Source organism: Penicillium canariense (genome assembly GCF_028826845.1).
Source record: "Penicillium canariense strain IBT 26290 chromosome Unknown utg000009l_segment0_segment0, whole genome shotgun sequence".
Taxonomy (NCBI): Eukaryota; Fungi; Ascomycota; class Eurotiomycetes; order Eurotiales; family Aspergillaceae; genus Penicillium; species Penicillium canariense.
This window is the reverse complement of record NW_026622736.1, coordinates 1-21,017: the sequence shown is the minus strand read 5'-3', so window position 1 is coordinate 21,017 and position 21,017 is coordinate 1. Positions and strand designations below refer to the sequence as shown.

Sequence of the window (21,017 nt, the reverse complement as noted above, 5' to 3'; positions counted from 1 at the left end):
TCCCGCTCCTGTCTTGACTTGACGGGTGGACTGAACCACGGAGGGTGCCGGTTCCCAAGGGCGGTCGCAACCGAGATGCGCCCGTGTGTATTGGGGCGGATGCACCTGGGAGAGTGCCGGTGCGGCACTATCCATGCGGTAGATGATTTCCCTTCGAGGGGGCGCATTGAATCGACTGCCCGTCGATCGAGTCCATCGATCTCGGGACCCTCGACGGCCTTGTTTGATTGATTTTGAGTGGACGGTTGGCGCATCGGGTACAATGGGCACGGTAAGCGAACTACTGGACCCTGATTCGAGAAGCCCCGTGCGCATCGTCCGGGTGGTGCATGCTTGCGAACCATGCCTGTTTAGACTGGTCCAGCCGTCTCCCCTCCCGATCTGAGAGAGTCACGGGCATCTAGGGCCCGATCAGGGAGCCGAGGTCAACATATTACCCATTTTGGTGGAACCAAACAAAAAGCCTTTAGGCTGGTCAAGAACGCAAAAGCTACTCCGCCGGAGACGAGGCATGTTACCTGGCCAAAGCCTCATCCCGTGGAGCGGCCCTTGATCAGTCCAACCCAGATATTCACTCTGCGAGCAAGGCCCGGCTGAATGCTCCTCCATTTTCCGGGCTCAAAGAGGTCCCTTTACATGCATTGCGTTCTGGTACTCTCCGATCGCCAAGGCAGCCCTTCATTTTCTGGCCTTTTCTTTTTGTTTCTTTTTCCCTAGAAACCAGGTGGTTGGCTATCTACTGATATGTGCCATTTGATGTCGTAGAATAGATGCTGGGTCGGCAAGTATGCCGAGGCTACAGATCCGGAGGATTACAAAATATGTCATCGCCACTGCACTGGAGAGGTTTACGAAGATGTATCTATGCAACCAAACTTGTGTCCCGATACCTATTTCAGAGGTTGCGGGTACAGGGCCTGGAGGTGGGAATACATGGACAAAAACCTTAGCCTGACAAGAATGATTCACGGCCATGAGATCCCCGATGCTTTCATTACAATGTGAATACCCGTGCGCGTGTATCCCGGCGACGTGGCTAGTTTTCCATTCCCTCCAATCTTCGTCAAGATCGGTTGATCGGTTGATCTGCTGACTGGACTGACGGCCTCCTCAGGTCCACTGTTCATTGAGTGGTCTTTCCTCCGGGTGACCCCGCTGATCGGAAGTCGGGATCCCGGGATCGCTACAGCATTGCCGGTGCTTGTCACCCCGTGCATAATACGGAACTCATCCCAATTTCTAGCGCCGCCGGCCTTGGTGGTGGGGCCGGTAGTCGGAACCCTGCCGGAAAACGCACGACCGCGCGAAAACACTTGCCATCACGACTAGCGGCGACGTCCGGGGTAGACCAATTATGGAGGAAGATGAAGAGAAGATCGAAGAAGACAGGCGGGCTACTGGTACAGCTATTCGGGAGAGTGGCAACATGGAAAAACGGGGTTCGTTGAAAATGAAGTAAAATTCGAGGGCGCAGGGTTCTATAGTGATAATCATACAATGCACCTGTTCCTCCCCGTCGCACCGCTGGACACGTACCGTGACCGTCATCAGTGAGGGTTGTCCGCAGTCTGATCAAAATGCTCTCGGGCCCAAGGACTCCGCAGCCGAATGGCTTTGCCGTGATAGAAAAAGATGAAAGGAATGGGCACAAGCAGGATGGAGAGGAAGCCCAGCAGACTGGACGCCCATTCATAGTCCAGCTTCTCATACATCTGGCTGGCGAACAGGGGAAAGCCCGCCCCCACTATGTTGCGGACCAAAATCACACCAGCAAGCGCAGAGGCCGAATAGGTTTGATAGCTGTCCACGACATAATTGAGGATGCTGAGAATGACGATGTAGATCCCGGCTCCGAAGAAGGAGGAGGCGATGATCGGCACGATCCAGTGAACCGAACGGTAACTGGTCCATCCAAACCAGAACAAACTGATGGGGATGAGCATGGCCCCGCCCCGGGCCATCCACATCCGCGCCTCGGGCACTCCCTTGCCTCCGTTCTCGGCGACCCGACGGAGGTAGTATCGCTCTTGGAGCGGGTAAAAGCAGAAGGCAATAATGGGGCCGAGCGCCATGCCGAGGAAGGCAAGCCCCTGCTCGCCCCCGCTGAAGGGATGCCCCTTGGGCGCACCAAAGACGAGAGGGATGGCCTCGTTGAAGAGATAAACGAGCCCGTAGAGAAAGCCATTGTAAATGGCGGAGAAGGTGGTGATTGGCTCGGAGATGAGAAAGCGGAAGGGTCGCGTGAGGGTGATGGCAAACAGCTGGTGTAACCCTTTCCGCTCACTGGCGTTGACATCGGTCGTCGATTCCGCCGATCGCAGATTCTCCTTGTGCATCTGTTTGCACGCCCGCTGTGCCTTTTTCTGCAAGATGGTTGTGTGACGGGTTTCGGGGACGGTGAGGACCAAGAGGATCCATACGCCACCCGTGATGGCCATCAAGACCCAAAAGATCATCCGCCACCCCGCGTTCTGCCCGATATAGCCCGTGACCACCAGGGCCATGGGGGGGCCAAATGTGCTGCTAAGACCATAAACGGCCATGGGGCCTCCGCTCTCATTTCGTTCCCACAAGTCACTGATACTACCGCCGGTGTTGGCCAACGGGGCGCCTCCTGCACAACCCGCGAGAAATCGGCACACCAGCACAGTGCCAATGTTGGGAGCCTTGGCGAGAGGAAGCTGGAAGATAAACAGGAGGAACCACGACACCACATAGACGGGCTGGCGTCCAAAGTACTCGGAAAGCGGAGCGAGGAGGACGGGGCCAATGGCAAACCCCAAGACGTACAGTGACAGACACAAGGTGGTGACCTCACTCGAGACGCCAAACTCCTCTTGGATTCCCTTGGCGCCTGATGAGATGCCTCCTGCGCACCAACATCTGTGGAATCGGATGGGTTAGAAGGTTCTCCGGAAAATCAAAGGTGGGGGAGGGGGAAGAGAGAGAGAGAGAGCGAGAGCGAGAGTAGCGAGATTCGACATACGTGATAACATTGAGCATGCTAACTAAACAGGTGATATACCATTTGCGCCATTTGGGCCAATTCCTCGGATTGTCGTGGTCATCAGTGGCGTACGTGATGAGGATCGGGTAGGCATCGCTCGGGCTGCTTCTCGCTTTGGCGAGGGCTTGCTCTTCGGAGAGCAGCATGGGAGAAGTTTCTTGGAACACCGATGAGACCTTCTCGACATCCCGCGTCTCGTTGGCAGAGACCTCTCCCTGGGGGGAAGTCATATCTGTCCAGTCGGTGAGGGTCGAGACAGCGTGAACGGGGAGACAGCACGGGAGGAGAAGGGGAGGAAGGAAACCGAGGAAACCGATGAGAGGCAAGAGGGAATGGACTGGGGGAATCCGGGGGGGGGGGGGGGGGGGGAAGCGTCTAGAAGAAGAAAACCTCAGAGCTTGTTCCCCTCGCGATTCCACGTCGGTTTACCGAGGGTAGGGCTTGCCACTCCTCAGGGCCCCCCAAAAGGGTAGGGTTGAGGACGTTCGGGCTGGTCGGCCTGCCGAAAAAGAAGCAACCGGCGCAATGCTTGGCTAGCTTAGCTGAACGCCGGGCTCCACTCGGCCCCGCCTCTTCCCCTCGGTGAAGAGATTAGTCATGCGGACGCTCCAACCCCGGTGTCTCATTGGGGGCTTAGCGCCGGCGCTCATCCTGGCAGAAACCTAAATCTCGGTCGGCTCGGCATCGTCGCTGGCCTTGACCACCATGGAGGTAGATAAGCACGGATTTGCCGGAACCAATCTCAATTGGTACGATTCGCCAACCACCTGGACTTACGCACACTTTTCCCCCATCTTTCTGCCGGGCCATCCGGGGATGAGGAGTTGTCATCCCAAGGCCACAACTCGTACAGCTGACACCACGCGGGATAGTTTGCGCGTCAAAGCGAAACGGACCTGGAAATGCTGCAGACAAAAAACTGACAAAAAACTGCAGACTTCGGAGAACCCGGAGGACCCGAACCCCCCGAAAGCCGGCCTCGTTTACGATCCCCTCGTGGGGCAACGACAGAGGCGAGGGCGAAGGCGAGCCCTGCCTCACAAAGTTCCCTCACAATGTTTCAGTGGTTCCAGGAACCTGGTATTCACCAGTCTGGTGCCGGAGCTCTTACTTCTATCAAGCGGGGTCCTCCGTCTCATGTGAGGCTGGCCTTGGTTGGACCCAAAAAGTTGGCAAAGGACGACCCGGGGAAGTATCACGAATTCGGACATAGCCAAAACAAATAGCCCCAAGGAAAAGTCCCCCGACCGATGATGTATGCTTGCACCATGCTAAATCATTAGTGCCGTTAAATGAAAGATACTGTACGTGACGATGCGTATACACGGATATTTGTTGTGTAGAGGCACTGCCGAGTATCTGAGCATCATCGGCAGTGTGCCATTCTTCAGTTTGAAATATATATCCGCGCTCCTGCAAAGTCCGAGTCCCATACTCTCTCACCATCGAACCAGATTTTTAGGACGGTAGAACCATTGAATTCCTTCGATCCGGCATTTTGATTGGTTGTACTACATGTGGCACTGCCCCCACCCCACTTCCGAACTTTCCATGTCCGGGATTTACTCCAACGGCTTCCGCCCCAGTACGAGCAATGTCTCGGGAAACAGCCTCAACAGATGGATGATCTAAAAAATAGTCATTCGAAGGTCAAGTCGCAGGACTCTAACGAAGACACGATGTCACTATAGGTCGCACCGATCCAAGCTCACGTTTTCAATCGCTAGAGATGGAAAATGAATTATTGACCCACCGGCTGGGCCGGTTCCATTCCTTTTGTATGGCTCGTTGCCCCAGGTACGTTGCGGCGGTTCCTGACCTCAAGTCCAGTACACATATTATATCTAGTGGATGGATTTTCCTATTGATAACTTCGGCATCAGTACATCGAGCCTCCCTCTTCGCCATTTTGTTAAAGTACAGAACGGTTTCCCCACATGCGGGAATCTCTTTTGTTTGTCGTCTCTAGTTTTTTGGGTTCACCACCAAAGCGTCCCCGTAGGAACTGATGTCGTACCCGTTTTCCTCCAGATAGGCTCTGAACCGCACATCCTCCGTCTCCAGCTCACGCGACATGTCGGGGATGAAATACCAGGCAATCAGGCCACCCACGACACAGAAAGCCGATCCGATCAGGAAAACACCTTGCTGCCCCTTTTCCGTAGACGAGAATGAGTCTTGAATAGGCTGGAAGACCTGAATACCGATGGAGGCTCCCGCTTTGCCCACTGCGGCTGCGAACCCCAAGAAATGGCCACGCAGGGGGGTCGGGAACGATTCGGCAGCACAGAGGAAAGTGGCGACGCCAGGACCCATCTCTCCAAGGGCGTTGAAGATGCCATACATGACCACAAACAAGGGAAAGACACTTTGGATAGAGCTCAGGGCACCTCCGAGAACGAAGCCCCAGATGGCCCAGAGCATGAAACCGAGAGTCATGGTCTGCTTACGGCCAATGCGGTCCATCAGGAAGCCGCCCACGATACAGCCGGGCAGATAGAAAGAATTGATGACCGTCTAGAGAAAAGTCAAGCGAATGTTAGCGCCACGGATGGTGCTTCAAGTGGAAGTCGGGACTTACACCATATCCAATGTTCTGCACGGTGCTGTTGCTGGTTTCAAGCTGCGCAATGATGGTCGAGGAGAAAAGGCCGAATGGGTAGGTCACAAAGTCGTAGCAGAACCAGGCCAAGGCTGACGAGATTCGAGGTCAGGTCCAAACGATGATCAAGTACAAAGGCAATACTCACAGGTTCCAACCATGGGTCTCCAATAACGACGGAGTACGAGCCAGTAGGGGTAGCGGGATTTCATCGCGTGCTTTTTGTATTGTGTCGATTTGATCATGCGAAGGCGGAAGAAGCAGATTACAAGGGGCAGCTGTTGGATAGAATTAGCGAATGTATCTCGGGCTGGGTGGGGGGCTTGAAGATTCAGAAGCACGAACCACAAAGCCAAGCGCAAAGCAAACCCTCCAGACACCCTCTGAATTTGCCTCATTATAGCATTCTAGGACGATCAAGGCAATCACACCAGCAAAGACGAATCCCTGTTCTACAGTTAGCGTCATCTGAGGATTCGTTTATCGAGTCAACCTACCAGATCCACAGCAAAGTCAGTGGTCATTGCGACCAGCATACCACGATTCTTGCGGAGTTTTGCGGTCTCATCGGCGGCCTCCGTGGCGCTGGTGGCACAGACCGGATATTCACCTCCTGCACCAAAGCCAGCGACACCTCGAGCAACAACCATCATCCAAAACATTCTGTGTTACTTTGGGTCAGCTTTTGCGTCTTCTTCTTTCTCGGAACACCGCCTGTGGAGGTTTGATGCGTCGTTCTTACCCAAGTTCGGTACGCCCATGCGATGCAGTGGCCAGAATCACACCGAAGATTAAAAAGGCGGTTGTAGCCAGCACACCGGTCCGACGGCCGATGCGGTCAATCAGGACACCAAAGAAGATCATGCCGAAGATCTCGCCAATCAGGTACGAGTTGGAGAGGCGCGACTTCATCGTAGACGACATGCCATTCTTGTACAGGACCTTAAAGAGCGGCTCCATGTATCCGATGATTTGAGCATTGTATCCATCACTGAAGAGAGCAGTACCGGCGACAATCACGTTTATAACACCCCAGGCTTTCTTCTTCTCCGCCTGGGTGGTCTCCTCCAGATCCCAGTTCTCGTTCACTTCCTGGGTCTGGGCACCGTCCATCTTCATCACGGAGTCGCTTGGAGATGCCTCCATGTTAGTTGGGGGAAAGGAGGCTTGGGCCTTGGGATCTGAGAGAAAGGAGATGGAAAAAGAAAATCAACGCCAGGTCTTTCGCTTCCGAGACGGTCATGATTTGTAGTCGCGACCTGCAGTCGTGCACGTTTTCAGGAGGACTGCAACCGTTTGTGCTTAATTTTCCGGTAGCTCCAATGGCAAGATCGGCTGCAGCCACGAGAGGCGCGTTAGTGAGTGTCGGTGCGAAGTGCGGTGTCAATAGGTCCACATCGCGGGCTAGAACAGGGCCAAGCTCCTCGGAGCGACATCCGTGCACCACCAGTGATCCGAGGGAAACACGCGGGAAACCAACCGCAGCTCCACTCCAGCTTGTCTCGTGCGCAGCGCGTGGCACAAAGCAACCTTAGTACAACCGTCGCACGTTGCGCGCGGAGCCTTGTTTGTTGAAGGTTGTTGAAGCTGGTTGAATGTGGGGGACGGGTGGGGACGGCCCGAGCATGCCAAGCCTATTAAACCGTGCGGTTCGGCCCATGTGCTGTTCGCCAGCCGTTGCGACTGGCTGGCCTTGGGACTGCTAGTTCTTCCATACTGTTTGCCCGACCAGGCCCAGGGACAGCACAGAAAACTTGACAAACATCCAAACAAAATCTCAGGTTGGGGATAGACCAACACACCCGCATGGCTCCGACTGGCCCTGAATGCCGCCATGAGGCACAACTCAACCGAGCCACGTAGGATCAACCACTAGTCTGCCGAAGCCGATCGATCAGTACAGGAATAGACCGGGCTGAGATCTCGGTGATCTCGGTGCGAAGGCCGAGTGAGCATTGTGTGGGAACCCGCTCGAGCCCAGAAGCCCCGTCGGAGCCATCTGTCACCTCGGTATCTATAAAACAAAAACCCTCCGTCGGCTGCCATCCCTCGAGCACGGTCCATTCTTTTCTTTTTCTTTTCTGAATACCGACGAGTTTCTTCTCATTTCCTTGTCACTCGCCTGTCATGGACAACTTCCACTATGATTTGACTGCCGAGCAGCTGCAAAGCTTCCAGGAGTCCGGCTATCTTCTGGTGCGGGGCTTCTTCAGCCCGCAGGAGACCAAGCTGCTCCAGCAATGGGCACAGGAGGTGCATGACCTGCCGCGGACCCCCGATGTGCCATGGATGCCCTATGAGGAGGTCAATGGTCATGGCCAACGGGTGCTGTGCCGCACCGAGAACTTCGCGAACTCCCATCCTGGCTTCAACAGCTTCCTGCGGGGAGAACGGGCCACCAGCACTCTGAAGCAGCTCGCCGGTGAGGAGATGTTCCTTTTCAAGGAGAAGATCAACTATAAGCTAGCTGGAAGTGGTATGTAATTTTGTTGCTGAAACTGTGATCATCCTCATCACTTATGGACCCCCTTCTAGGTGGCTTTGAACCTCATATCGACGCCAATGCCTACACACACGTCAAGAACATCAAGCACTTGACCATTCTTGCCGCTGTGGATGACATGAATGCAGCCAACGGTGGCCTGGATGTAGTTAACGGCAGCCATCGCATGGAGGTTCCTCTGGGTAGCGATCGCTGCATTGAACACACTTGGGTGGACAGCCAAACGTGGACACCCTGCGATCTGCAACCGGGTAAGCCACTTCGCGAGTGGTCTCAAAGTGGGGTGAATTTAACCGAAGCCACAGGTGATATATTGATCTTCGGCTCTTACTTGGCCCACCGCAGTGGTGCCAACACTAGTCCGAAGGACCGACGCGCCATCTACGCCACTTACAACTGCGCCACAGAGGGCAATTTGCATGACCAGTACTATGCGGACCGCCAGAAGCTCTGGCCCGCTACCCACATGCGGAAGGAGGGCGAGGAATACAAGGAAGGACGGGAACGTTATGCCTATGGATCGCCCATGCTGACTGTGGAAGAAAGCGCAAACATGGGTTCTGCAGCTTAGTTCTAATCAAGACTAGTAGAGAAAAGCCCCAGGGGACAAGAGCAGAGGAAAGCGGCAAACCCCATGGGCCAGGGTATCCTCCCCACTGTAGGTAGCGATAGGCTTCAGATACCTACTTTGCCTCAGAAAATACTTGTACAACATATTTCAAGGAGTGAAGGGAGCGAGAGAGAGAGAGAGAGAGAGAAGATTTTTCAACGTGGTCCCACGGACGACAGTAACGGTAATCGAGTTCACATCCTAGTTAACTGTACTGTACTGGGCTATGCCGAGATTTGCAACGTATCAGGTGATCACCGGATCGAAGGTTATTCCTCCTCTAAGACGTAATTCCTAGTCCTGTTTTAAGAGCCCGAAGGATCCACGGGACGTATAAAAGGGACATCCCCGTCCGGCCGCCTCCGCCCTCGATCGTTTTTCTCTTCCACCCCGATCCTCGTGACTCTGATCTTGCAACATATTTCTCCCCAAATTCCATTCCATAACCATGGAGCCCCAAACGCCAGTGACAAGGGCCGAGACTCTGGTCCGTGCCCTTGAGCAGTATGGACAAGGTGACTATATCGGGGAATCGATCAACCAGCTCGAACACTCTTTACAAGCAGCAAACCAGGCGCGCCAATCCGGTATGAAACCCGTAGGAGACTTTTTCAATCCCCAATATCTCATGCGTTGGCACAGGGGCTCGAGACGAGCTGGTCATGGCGGCGCTTTTGCACGATATCGGTCAAATCATCCCCTTGGAATCCACGAAGGAGGTTCGCATGAACATTCGCGAGGGCACTGAGAATGTCGGCCGCGTCGGCCATGAAGACATTGGCGCAGCATATCTCCAATCTTTGGGATTTAGCGAGACGGTTTGTCGGCTGGTCAGGAGCCACGTTGCGGCTAAACGGTACGTGAACACCCTACTCTCAAGCCGTCTGCGCCTATTCTGATCGGCTACCATCAGATACCTCACGGCAGTGGACCGTGCCTACTACGGTTCTTTGTCTTCCGCCTCCCAAAAATCACTCGCCTTTCAGGGTGGTCCCTTCCAAGGAGGCGAGCTAGAGGAGTTTGCCAAAGATCCTCTCCGAGACGAGATGGTCTCTCTGCGACTGTGGGACGATGCGGCCAAATTGGAAGGGGTGGAATCAACCACCCCGCGGGCAGGGGCCTATCTGGATATGATCACGGCTCATCTTTCTCGGCCCTGTTGATCGAGCCTGTCGCGCGCATTAAGAATATGGGAAAGCCCTTTACGATGGGATCATGGTGCCTCAGGGTGGCTGCTGTTGTCGGTTCCGCCGCGAAAGCTTCTAGCTCGTTCACTCAATAGGGACCTTTTTGGACATCAGTATTTTAGACCACAAGGAGACCACTCTCACCGAAAGTAGACTAGGTACATGGTGGAAATGTATGGAAGAACTCAGCATCAATATCGAGCCGCCTGGATGGCCATCTCGCCGGACTGACCGGTCGTTGAATATTGGACAGGTCGAGCGCAGAACGAGAACAACACCGCTCCCCCGCACCTCTTTACCTTTTCCGCTCCGCCCATCTCTGCAACGCACGTCTTATCCGCTGCTGCTGGTCGTTCTGATCTGCACTTAGGCGTGTCATCATGGATATTATGTTGGGTGCATATAATAATAGTCTTACATTCACGAGGTTCCCGATTATGGGATACATTGGCAATTCGTACGTGTCGTGTGGAACCGCATAGCTTTAATCCCCAGGCTGTAGAATTAAAGCCAAGGTGTTAACAACTACGTCTGCGCCGTATATAAGGTTTTAGTCGCAAATGAACACGACAGAATGCGATCTGGGGCTGGAGAATGTAGTTAGGCGATACGAGACCAGTGAATTTATTCTCCGGACTTCTAGCTTCAGTGCAACATTGGTAGTCCAGGATTCTCGATAGCGGGCGGCTTCCCGTCGCGGCAGTGAGACTCTCTAGCACGTATCCAGCATATCGGACAGGGCCGACTTCTCCTCCGACGTGATGGTGAGACTATAGACCGACTTCACTTTGACCCACATCTCCGCATAGGTGCAATAATACGAGACTATCTATGGATCAGCAAACTGGGTAACCCGAGAACCCACGTCCAGTGCGCTTACCGAGAGGAGGCTTCCATTCCTCGGGGCCCTTATCCCCCTTCGACTCGTTCACATTGTCCGTCACCGCCAGTAGTTGGGGGTGAGTCAAGTCATTGGCAAAGGCCTGTCGGTCAGCAGTGGTCCAAGCAGATGCACCGGACTATGGATATATGTTAGTCCTCCCTCGCTTGGGCGCTTTCCGACTAGAATATCGCCCACCTTCCAGGCATTGGAGAGCGGAACGAGATGGTCGATGTCGACATCACTCGAGGCCGTCCAGGTTGCGCCGTCATAGGGCGAGACCCAAGTACCACTCGTGGTGGTGCAGCCACTCGCGCTTTGCACTACATTGGTTCCGTCGCGCTTGAGAACGACATCCCGAGTATCGCAACTCCTGCGTGCGGGGTGAGAGGCGGATCTCCCAAGAAGGGGGCTGGAGGGAAACAATCTTACCCGCTTTGTGTGATCCAATGCGGGAATTCAGCCCGGGAATAACCATCTTGAGATCCTTGGGGTGCAACGGTCAACGCAGCCAGCTCGCTTCGCGCAGTTGACGCAGAAGGAACTCCTGGCGGCGATGGAGCAGGCTCGGGGGCCGGTAGGCTTGCAACTAGAGCCGCCTGGACGGCCAACAGACCGACAATCTTCTGCAACATCTGATCAAGTCCTATGCGGACTATCCAAAGACTCCCACGGGTTGTTGAATCGAAGCGGGGGGAGATGGGATGCCGCCAGGTACGCCAGGAATGTAAGAACGGGTTTTCTAGACCATGAGAAGGATATTGTCGTTCTTCACAAACCCAATGCCCTTTATAAAGACTGCTATGAGCAACTCCGACGGCATCCCGTATCCCAAATGTTGTTGACGTCGGGGGACGTGCTGTAGATTCAAATGCACTGCAACCTCGGCCGCACGCAGGGTCTTGGCCCGTTGCTTGGCGCGGCAACGGGCGTTCACCTCGTCTCACCAAGTGGACAATGCAAGGATGGCGATTGGTGGTCGACTAATTCGATCAGCCGTCCCTGAACCACCAAACGTCCACCTGCGTAGAAGCAGAGTCCTGGATGGACAGTCTAACTCGACGATAACGCCCAGAAAGGCTATAGGCCCCGTACGGCAGATGAGGCTAACCATGAGGGAAAGGCCCTGAATACGACCCCTCCTGATTTTTGACGCCGTATCCGCTGTATCGGCGGAGTTCTGCAGGGGAAGACCGACTACTAGTTCCTCAAATGGAAAGAATTATCGAGTCGGTGATTTTAAGCCAATGTACGTGTGGGCCCTCCAGAAGCCTCGGGACAAACTAAAGCAATGGTGCGTGAGATGATCGCGGGGCCCAAAGGATGTACAGAGGGAAGAGATTACAGACTCGCTCTCGTTCTCCACGCAATATTTGATCCCCCGCTGTTTCAATTGCGGTGCCACTTGGGAGTTGTTCGCCCTTGCTCACCCTAACCTAGTGCAAACACGGATTCACGTACAACCCGCGTGAGCTACGGAGATCCGTTCCACGGGATGCAAGAGCGCACGAGTGACGAGCACAAGAGAGGACCTCCGGCCTACATAGGTATGTCATACGGGTATCGGACGCCTCTCGGAATCCACTCCATCCGACGACCACGAGGGGCTCCCGGTGATCGTCAGGTCGCTGCCAGGAACGCCGAAGCAGGTCGGCCAGCCGTCTCATCGTCCCATTATTCGGGGCTTTCCCGAATGCGAATACCTGGGCCCGGAGCAAATTCCGATCAGAAACAGAACTTGAATGCATCCTTAACACCAGTAGTGGCCAGCAATAGTAATTGGCCTAGTAATCCTTCCCGGTTTGAAGGTGCTGGCCCGCCTTTCATGCCTTGGTGGATTAATTGGTCCAAGTCCAGGTTGCCCAGCGCAATCCCGGCACCGGTCATCTGTCGCAGCAAAATGTGACACCCGAGGATGTACAGTTGGGGCCCAACACCGGTAGTGTCGCGCAAGGGTTGGACGTGCCCGCGGGGAACGGTGGCCCCGGCATTCTCAATATAGTGCTTGGGATCCGAACCGGCACTTCGACGTTCCCCCCGCATGGTGCGGAGGCGATGCTCCTCGGCCATGGAAAGCGCCGACTCGATTTCACCATGATATGAGCAGTGGGACCGTGAAAGGGAAGACTGGTCGTTGCGTGGAAAATAAAGGGATGCGCGGACCAGTCAATGCATGGCGTGATCGGTCCCGGGACATGTGGTGGCATTCCCTTGGGGTGGAGAGTCGAGGCGAAGCAACCGTGCCGCCCCCACGAGGTGAATATCCACTCCAGGGGACCCTTAAGCCATGCGTGGGATGCCATGATCTCTGTTCCAGCACCGGATCAAGGCGGTGTAACAGTCACAGCTAATGCTGTCACGAGATGAATCCTCCACCGACATATTTAGGCCCACACGCAATTCAAGTTCTGCTTTGCACAATTCAGGCATGGGAAGCGAGATTTATCACACTTCTTTTTCGGTCTTCGACCTACATTCTGTTCAGCAACCCAATCAGGGGATTTGGGGATTGTTTTCGGATTCTGATGGTGGTCACTGGGGCGGATCATTGACATAGACTCCCAAGTGAAACCGCCTGTTTTGGTGCGTTGATGGGCTGGAGGTCGCCGCAGTCGCCGGTGGTTCTGCGAGGGGAGGCGAGGTTCGACGGGGCCTTCGCGGTGTCCTAACGGGCGGTACAGATTCGTCGAGCGAATCATGACCCGATGGGCGCCCTCGATGGATGGTAGAATCACGCCGCGCGAGTCTCGACGGCGGTCCCACTACGCACGGAGACCAGCACGTGGACGTGACGGTATGCCGGAAGATACTGCGTGCGGCGTAGATCGCATCACGAATCCATCTCGGGTTTGAGCCCGAGACTGTTTCTGCCGCATGCTGGGCACGTTGCTGCTTTCTCAACCCACTCAAGATCGAGGCCCCTGTTCGATTTCCAGCGTCCTATGGGAATGGCAGAGCAGAACTTTGGGGCGGGGGGACTTTCGTGCCTGATTCAATCCAAACCATGAAAGAACACGGTTCACGCGGATCTATACCCATGGCTCTAATTGTACCTAAGCTTTCATGGCCGACGATCACTTCTTTCGTCACGGCTGACCACTGTGCCGATCGCTTTACGTACAGTCGGCTCAGTCTGGTCCCGTCTTACCACTTGATGGGATATTCGCTTAGATTGCCAAACTCACGACCGAATACGCACCCACCTTCTTCGCAAAATGGCCGTTTTTTCTATCCGCCTGGTTCCCCCCAACGGTACATGCGCCCCCTTGCAGAGGACCTAAATTGTTTTCAACATGGTCATGTTACTGGAAGTGAGAGCTTGTCAAACATGGTATAGAGGAACGAAGGTCTTGGCCCTCGAGATCGAGGAGCAGTAGCGACTGTCGCAAACCCACGGCCATGCGATCACGCTTCGATGTGCACCGCGGTAGTGAAGCCCTTGCCCGATTCCCAGGTCTTCTCCATCTCCACATTGGTTGCCGCAGCGACGTCATCGCCGTCGAACAATCGGGTGATCTCCTCCAGCGGAACATAACGGGTCTCAACGTAAAGGAACCAAATCACCACGACCTCGACGGCCAAAAAGCAGCAGTAGAAGATGTAATAGCGCCAGTGAAGAGCGTCCAGTGCGATAGGGTTCACATATTGGTTAAAGAAGAGGGCAATATACATGGCAAATTCCATAATCGTGTAGCCCTTGGCGCGCATCGAATACGGCAGGATCTCGGTGGTGTAGCTGGCGATGAGACCGGACCTGGACGATATTAGCAACGAGCGGGTCCATCGAACGGATTCAAGCGCGACAGACTTGAGGTTATAGAACAGGTAATAGATAAAGATCATCCCCAGCACTCCCGATCCGAGACTTGCGCTGGCATGCGCGTCGTACCGTGCGGAGAGGGCGGTCCAGACCACGAAGGCGACGAGCATTCCCGCCGAGCTCACCAGCATGATTGGGCGCCTCCCCCAATGGTCGACAAAAAAGCTGAAGAAGACATTGGTCACCAGACTGAACGAGGTCAATGCACCGTTGATTAACAATTGTTTGTTCGCATCCTTGATTCCGATGCTGTCCATGATGAGATTCAGGTAGTAGGATACCAGACCATTTCCTGACCATTGAGCAAAGAGGCCGAAGGAAAGAATAATCCACAGTCGTCTTCGGTTGCCAGGTGTCCGCAAAAAGTCCACAAAGGAGCTGGAATGCTCCGAATTCTTCTCCATGGCAATTGCCGTCGTAATTTCCGTGAATTCCAACTGAACCACCTCGTCAGCCTCATCTCCCTCGGCGTGGTAATAGGCGAGAATGTGCAGTCCCTTCTCAGGTTGATTCTTGGAGATATAGTATCGTGGACTTTCCGGGATCCACCATACGACGGCAAGCATCAACAGCGTAAACAATCCCTGGATGAGGCTGGGTGCTCTCCACGACCATTCACTCTGTCGCTGCATCAGTCATGATTTCCATGATCGGCATGGTGCATTTGCATGGCGGCAGGGACTTGCCTGGATCTTCAAAGTACCATATGTAGTCCACGCTGCGATAAAAGCACCCGAATGGTAAGTTGCGCCGGCAATCGTGACCAGGATTGCTCGATCCTGTGCGGGCGCGATTTCGGTTATAAGCAGTGGTGCTGTACATATGACAATGATGTCTCCAAAGCCCAGGATATACCGGGCACCCACAAACATGGAGAAGTTGATGGAGGCGGACTGCAGTGCAATCCCAACGAGCATGAAGCAGGAACCGAAGACCAGGCATAACTTTCGCCCAAAATGATCCAGCATGAAAGGAAGAATGAGAAGTCCCGTCAATGCGCCGACACTCATCACGCAATTGAACAGACCCAGGGTTGGGCCTTTGGGATGATGGAAATAATCTTGCCAGAAAGAAAGCGCTTGTAAGCCGTTCCTAGAGGAGTGTGAGTGGATACCATTGTGACATGGGCGGGCTGCATACATCATAGAGTTGTCGAACCCGTTGGCTGTGTTGGTTGCAATCAAAACTGCGATGTAGAAGTACAATAAGCGCATGTTGCGCTGCTTCCACCATTTAACTCTTGGAAATGTCCGCCCCGCCAGGAAGAAATGGCCCGGGGGTGGCTTCGCCAGCTCGTTATTCGAGGCCATGTCTCACAAAGCACAACAGATAGAGTGTTTGAATTGAATTGAATAGGGGGGGGGGGGTTGTCTCGCTCGTGCGTATCACTGCTCACTGCTCAGTTCGGAGGCTTGCAGTGCCCCCGCAGACCGACGGGCCTATAGAGCTTATATAGAGCCAGGCTGATTCCCTTTTCCCGGGCATGAGATCGATCCTGAGCCGCGGAAACACCGATAGCCCCCTGGTCTCGTCCCGTCTTTTAGCCTATATGGACGCAGGAAGCGGGGTGTCTCTGGTTCTCGTGTCTCGTTGGATGCGCCCCCATGCGATCCCAGGCGGATCCTAAGCCGTGTCCTAACGGGCATGCCCAAACGCCACGATTCAAAGAATGCCGCGCTGCCCCCCCCGCATCGACACATCTCACATCTTTGTCGTGGATGCTTCGAAGGAACGCGATCCCATCGTTGCCATACTTCACGATGGCTTTGGACGGGCAGCACCCAATCATTCCGGGCTTTGCGCCTGATCCGTCCATCTGCCTGATCGGCGATACCTTTTTCTTGGTGAATTCCAGCTTTCATCTTTTCCCCGGTCTCCCCATCTACACCTCCTCGGATCTGGTCTCGTGGACGCATATTGGTATGTGGCGCGGCTCGCGACCGCCAAGTACGGGGGCTAAATCCAACTACCCTTAGGCAACGCAATGAACCGCCGGTCCCAATTGTCGCTCTCCCGGGCAACCACTTGGATCACCCCATGGGACGATGGCACGTCGCTGGTGGCCACGGGCGGTCTCTATGCTCCGACCATCCGCCATCACAAAGGCATCACCTATATCATCTGTACCAACGTTGTCCACGAGTCCAACACACCGGGCGATGAGCATAGCGAACAATTCATCCTTCATACCACCGACATTCATTCGGGACTATGGTCCGATCCGATCATCTTCCCCTTCCCGGGAATCGATCCCTCTCTGCTGTTCGACGACGAGAAGACCTATGTGCAGGTGTGCAAAACCGGTCCGCAATTCCAAATCTTCAACTTTGAGGTGGATATCGCCACTGGAAAGATGTTGACCGAGCCAGCTCTCATCTGGAATGGGTGGGCCCGGAGCTACACCGAAGGTCCGCATGTGTATCGAAAAGATGGCTGGTATTATCTTTTGTGTGCGGAAGGGGGCACCTTTCGGCATCATATGCTGAGCATCGCGCGGTCCCGGAGTATCTGGGGTCCATTTGAATCCTACTCCAAGAATCCGCTGTACAGTGCGGATGGAACTGATCATTATGTCCAACATACGGGTCATGGAGACTTTTTCCAAGATCAGCACGGCCAATGGTGGGTGGTGATGCTGGGAGTGCGCATGGCCGCCGGGCGATCCATCATGGGAAGAGAGACCTTTTTGGCTGCGGTGAACTGGCCTGACGACGAGTGGCCCTGCATCGACGTCGTTCCACACCGAGATCGTCCCGACACCACTCCGTGGACGACCGGCCGCGGTTCTTCCCCCGTCGCAGCGTGGGTCTACTTGAGAGATCCGATCCTGGAAAACTACCACCTTCAGGGCCATCGGATCACCATACGTGCGAGCCCGGAGGGGCTCCACCAAGCCGACCAAGCCGTCAGCTTCGCCGGCCAGCGACAACGAAGACTGGTGGGAACAGCAGGCGTTACGCTATGCAATCCCGTCCCTGGTCATGCCATACTTAGCCAGGCCGGTCTGACCCTCTACAAGGATGAGCATCGGTCGCTGACGATTGCATACGACTTCCCGGCCAAGCAGGTCATCTTCGGGGGGCTCAACCGATCAAAATCCTACCGGGTCAAGCACACCCACGCGGTCAAGCTGGAGGGTTCCATTCAATTTCAAATCAGATACACGGAACGATCACTTGGTTTCTTCTTCCTTCATGATTCCGCGGGCCCTTGGCAGTGTATGCAGCTGGTGGACACCGCGGTGATGACCGACTTCGACTTTACAGGCCCGGTGATTGGCATGTTTGCGGTCGGCGATGGAGTCGAAGTGCAGTTTACCGATTTCAAGATTGACGATGACACGCATTCGGATTGTGAATCTGAGCCGAAGTCCCCCTCCGAGTCGTCTGGCCAGCTCTCCTAGACCGTTGCGCCGTGGCCGATCTTCCAAGTCCCTGCAAATGCACGAAATGATCCTCCACCAATTCCTCCATCTCGGTTTTTTGTATATGGTCGGGCTCTATCCCCGCTTTCTAACAGCGTCGACCATGTCGCCGTCCCCCTCCAGGGCCAAAACCAGACCGCCCACCACCAAAGCCGCCTCCTCCTCCATAACCAGGCCGACCAGGCCCGCCGCCGTATCTGCCGTATCCCCCGTATCCTCCACCTGACGGACCACCCCATCCGCCACCACCATGATGGCCATGACCATAACCGGGGCCATATCCTCCGCCGTATCCCATTCCACTGTGGTGGTGTCGCCGGGGAGGCGGTCCCCATCCCCCGCCCATGCCCGGCCCAAAGCGACGGCGGTGTGGGAATGACATACAAAGCCCCATGATGGCGGGTGCGACTTCAAGTATTCATGTGCGGGGGAGATGATGTGTCACAAGAGGTCTGAAGAGGCTGGGGAGATTAAGTGGAATCACCGATAAGGTCCGAAATCAGTCCAAGGCAAGGTGTGTTCCTATCGCTGCGACGGACGCTTCCCTTTTTATGTGCTTCGCGGCTTCGTGCGCGTCATTCACTCGAGGCGGCCGGACCAGAACGGTTCCACGGTTCGTACATGAACTCGAGACGAATCAAGAAAAGGGACAATAATCAGATAATTAGATAATGGAATAGTATATTTGATTAATCCGGTGGATTTATTTACATCAGACCGAACTAAACATCACTCGCAGCAAAGGCCGAGCGGCACGATAGCCCCGGCTCAGTAGAGGTACTTGAAATCCACCGCGCTATCGCCCGTGCGAACCCGTCGGTTGTCCTCCTTCTCGCCATTCTCAATCCGTTCCTTGGCGCGATTCTCACGACGCAGATAGAAGCCGTGGCCCGTCACGACAGCCTGTGACACGACCAGCGCGCCCAGCGAGAAGGCATTACCGAGCACATATGGCGACTTGCGATAAATCTGGCCGGCCACGATTCCAGCGCAGTTGCCCATGGTTTGCTGTAATCCGACTTCCAGAGCTCGTCGGTACTGAGGGGCAGTGTTCACATTCAGCCACGCGATGTTCAGCCCAGGACCGGTATAAGTGGCAATCCCAATCAAGAAGGTTGCAAAGAACTGCACAGCGGTGCTTTTCACGGTCAGCAACAGAATGTAGCCGATGATGCCGAAAAGGTTGCAGATAAAAATGAACTAGCATGGTGGTCAGCGGAGAGTACAGTGGGAAGGAAAAGGCGGGAGCCGCGTACCGATGCAAACTTGGAGTATCGATCAGCACAGAACGCCACAGCGATGAAGACCATGGCAGCCCAGAGATAGACCGGGATGGTCATCACGTTACTCATCAGAGAGCTATAGCCCATGCCGTGGAGAATGCCGGGCAAGAAGGTGCTGAATCCATACAGGAGAATATCCTGGCAGAATTGAACGGCTCCCGAAAGGTAGAGCTTGGGGTCGCGTAGTGCATTGCGCATCTCCTCCCAGCTGAACGTTTCGCTCCCCATGTACTGCCGACGTTGTTCATTGCGCACGCGCATCATCCATTTCTCTTCTTCGGTGAGGAAATAGGCCTCGGCAGGGTTATTCGGCAGGCCGAACCAGATGAGAATAGCACACAGGCCGCTAAAAAGGCCTTCAATGATGTATACCCATCTACGAAGGTGTCAGTCAAAGTCGATGGGGGGAAAATAAAAGGGGGGGGGGCCTCTGCAATAAAGAACATACCTCCAGCCTGCCTTGCCTCCAACCCCATCCATATGGAGGATGGCATAGGCCAGCAACCCACCGACGGCCCCGGAGATGGCGGCACAGCTCATCAGATAGGATACGCGCTTCGCTTGCTCCTCACGACGGTAGACCATAGTCAAATACAAGTTCAGGCACGGAAACAGCCCGGCCTCGCACGCACCGAGAATGAGCCTCGTCGCATAAAGGGAGCCCACAGACTCGATGAAGCCCGTGAAAACGGTGGTCAAAGACCACACGATACACAAGCCGGTCAAGATGTTGCGAGGGGTCAATTTCTTCATGAGCACAGCCCATGGCGACTCGAAGAGGACATAGGTGACGTAGAAAATGGAAACGGCGGTTGAGTATTGACTATCCGAGGCATGGATATCTTCCGGCATGTTCGCGACCTTGACGTTTCCTATTCTCCATCAGCATCGTCTATTCATGTTTCGACTGGCTCCACGAGTGGCCTACCGATATTTGCGCGGTCCAAAAAGCAGGACAAGTAGGTGAGCATAATGATGGGCACGAAGGCCATGTCTAGTTTCATCAGGAGCTTCTGCTCCATCTTGGGGTCGAGCACCACATCCAGCGACTCGCCAGCCGATGTCTCCTCAGTCATCTTGAAGTCTCCATCTTTGAGATCCATGGCGACTGCCTCGTCGGGGTTCGAATTAGCGGCCATTAGGATGAACGTTTCACCAATGCACACGGCCTAGCGCATGGAATCTCGAATCTCGTGTGACCAGAGATATTTCGGGGGAGATACTTACGCATTAAAAGGAGCAGCCGGTTGTCAAGCGGGTCATGCCATGCGAGATAAGTGAGTGGGGAGAGAGCGAGAAGCGGGTCGTTTCCTATCACTGGCGGTCCCTGCAGCTGCATTCTCCCCGTTCTCGCAAGGGCTTCGCAGCATCGGATTGGCTGGGCCGATGGGGGGCATCGGCCCGAGGAGGACGATAAAGGTGGAGTGCCACTTCGTGCAGTGGGGCAAGGAGAGTGGAGTGGAGAGGCAACTTATCGCCGGCAACTTACCATTTGCTGCCGGGGACCGCTTATCATGTGGATCCCTGCTGGTTGGGGTAGGCCCGATAGCAAGGTCCGCATCCTGGCATTCTGCGCAAGCGGATGGCTGATTGGGGGAAAGTCCGGTGGGTTTGGCTTGGTTCGCGATTTGGTGCAGAGGGGCCCCGAAGCTTCCCCAGACTATCGGCAAGTGGATTCCGATGGGCGTTGGGGCTGCGAAC

The 21,017-nt window shown here is 54.8% G+C and overlaps 10 protein-coding genes across 10 annotated transcripts; 3 read left to right on the top strand and 7 right to left on the bottom strand.

Moving 5' to 3' along the window:
- Positions 1–1,547: 1,547 nt before the first annotated feature.
- On the bottom strand, positions 1,548–3,237 carry N7482_010799 (MFS transporter; the record flags this gene model as incomplete). The annotated part of the gene is made up of 2 exons (XM_056692913.1): positions 1,548–2,883; positions 2,987–3,237. The coding sequence occupies 2 exons, from the start codon at positions 3,235–3,237 to the stop codon at positions 1,548–1,550; spliced, it is 1,587 nt and encodes a 528-aa protein (XP_056538114.1).
- A 1,735-nt stretch (positions 3,238–4,972) lies between these two features.
- N7482_010798 (uncharacterized protein) lies at positions 4,973–6,755 on the bottom strand (the record flags this gene model as incomplete). The annotated part of the gene is made up of 6 exons (XM_056692912.1): positions 4,973–5,524; positions 5,589–5,701; positions 5,758–5,887; positions 5,955–6,056; positions 6,107–6,272; positions 6,352–6,755. 6 exons carry the CDS (start codon positions 6,753–6,755, stop codon positions 4,973–4,975), a joined length of 1,467 nt encoding a protein of 488 aa, XP_056538113.1.
- A 981-nt stretch (positions 6,756–7,736) lies between these two features.
- On the top strand, positions 7,737–8,683 carry N7482_010797 (phytanoyl-CoA dioxygenase family protein; the record flags this gene model as incomplete). The annotated part of the gene is made up of 3 exons (XM_056692911.1): positions 7,737–8,085; positions 8,145–8,363; positions 8,418–8,683. The coding sequence occupies 3 exons, from the start codon at positions 7,737–7,739 to the stop codon at positions 8,681–8,683; spliced, it is 834 nt and encodes a 277-aa protein (XP_056538112.1).
- Positions 8,684–9,170: 487 nt separating this feature from the next.
- N7482_010796 (HD domain-containing protein) lies at positions 9,171–9,885 on the top strand (the record flags this gene model as incomplete). Its single annotated transcript, XM_056692910.1, has 3 exons — positions 9,171–9,309; positions 9,365–9,578; positions 9,636–9,885. The coding sequence occupies 3 exons, from the start codon at positions 9,171–9,173 to the stop codon at positions 9,883–9,885; spliced, it is 603 nt and encodes a 200-aa protein (XP_056538111.1).
- A 736-nt stretch (positions 9,886–10,621) lies between these two features.
- On the bottom strand, positions 10,622–11,424 carry N7482_010795 (uncharacterized protein; the record flags this gene model as incomplete). The annotated part of the gene is given in 4 exon segments (XM_056692909.1): positions 10,622–10,738; positions 10,755–10,928; positions 10,988–11,162; positions 11,222–11,424. The coding sequence occupies 4 exon segments, from the start codon at positions 11,422–11,424 to the stop codon at positions 10,622–10,624; spliced, it is 669 nt and encodes a 222-aa protein (XP_056538110.1).
- A 1,090-nt stretch (positions 11,425–12,514) lies between these two features.
- N7482_010794 (uncharacterized protein) lies at positions 12,515–12,859 on the bottom strand (the record flags this gene model as incomplete). The annotated part of the gene is made up of 1 exon (XM_056692908.1): positions 12,515–12,859. One exon carries the CDS (start codon positions 12,857–12,859, stop codon positions 12,515–12,517), a length of 345 nt encoding a protein of 114 aa, XP_056538109.1.
- A 1,335-nt stretch (positions 12,860–14,194) lies between these two features.
- N7482_010793 (putative hexose transporter) lies at positions 14,195–15,919 on the bottom strand (the record flags this gene model as incomplete). The annotated part of the gene is made up of 4 exons (XM_056692907.1): positions 14,195–14,543; positions 14,598–15,229; positions 15,296–15,701; positions 15,750–15,919. 4 exons carry the CDS (start codon positions 15,917–15,919, stop codon positions 14,195–14,197), a joined length of 1,557 nt encoding a protein of 518 aa, XP_056538108.1.
- Positions 15,920–16,213: 294 nt separating this feature from the next.
- On the top strand, positions 16,214–18,012 carry N7482_010792 (putative xylosidase/arabinosidase; the record flags this gene model as incomplete). Its single annotated transcript, XM_056692906.1, has 2 exons — positions 16,214–16,529; positions 16,586–18,012. 2 exons carry the CDS (start codon positions 16,214–16,216, stop codon positions 18,010–18,012), a joined length of 1,743 nt encoding a protein of 580 aa, XP_056538107.1.
- Positions 18,013–18,108: 96 nt separating this feature from the next.
- N7482_010791 (uncharacterized protein) lies at positions 18,109–18,427 on the bottom strand (the record flags this gene model as incomplete). Its single annotated transcript, XM_056692905.1, has 2 exons — positions 18,109–18,335; positions 18,418–18,427. The coding sequence occupies 2 exons, from the start codon at positions 18,425–18,427 to the stop codon at positions 18,109–18,111; spliced, it is 237 nt and encodes a 78-aa protein (XP_056538106.1).
- Positions 18,428–18,801: 374 nt separating this feature from the next.
- N7482_010790 (uncharacterized protein) lies at positions 18,802–20,455 on the bottom strand (the record flags this gene model as incomplete). The annotated part of the gene is made up of 4 exons (XM_056692904.1): positions 18,802–19,233; positions 19,290–19,692; positions 19,765–20,188; positions 20,245–20,455. 4 exons carry the CDS (start codon positions 20,453–20,455, stop codon positions 18,802–18,804), a joined length of 1,470 nt encoding a protein of 489 aa, XP_056538105.1.
- Between the last annotated feature and the right edge of the window lie 562 nt (positions 20,456–21,017).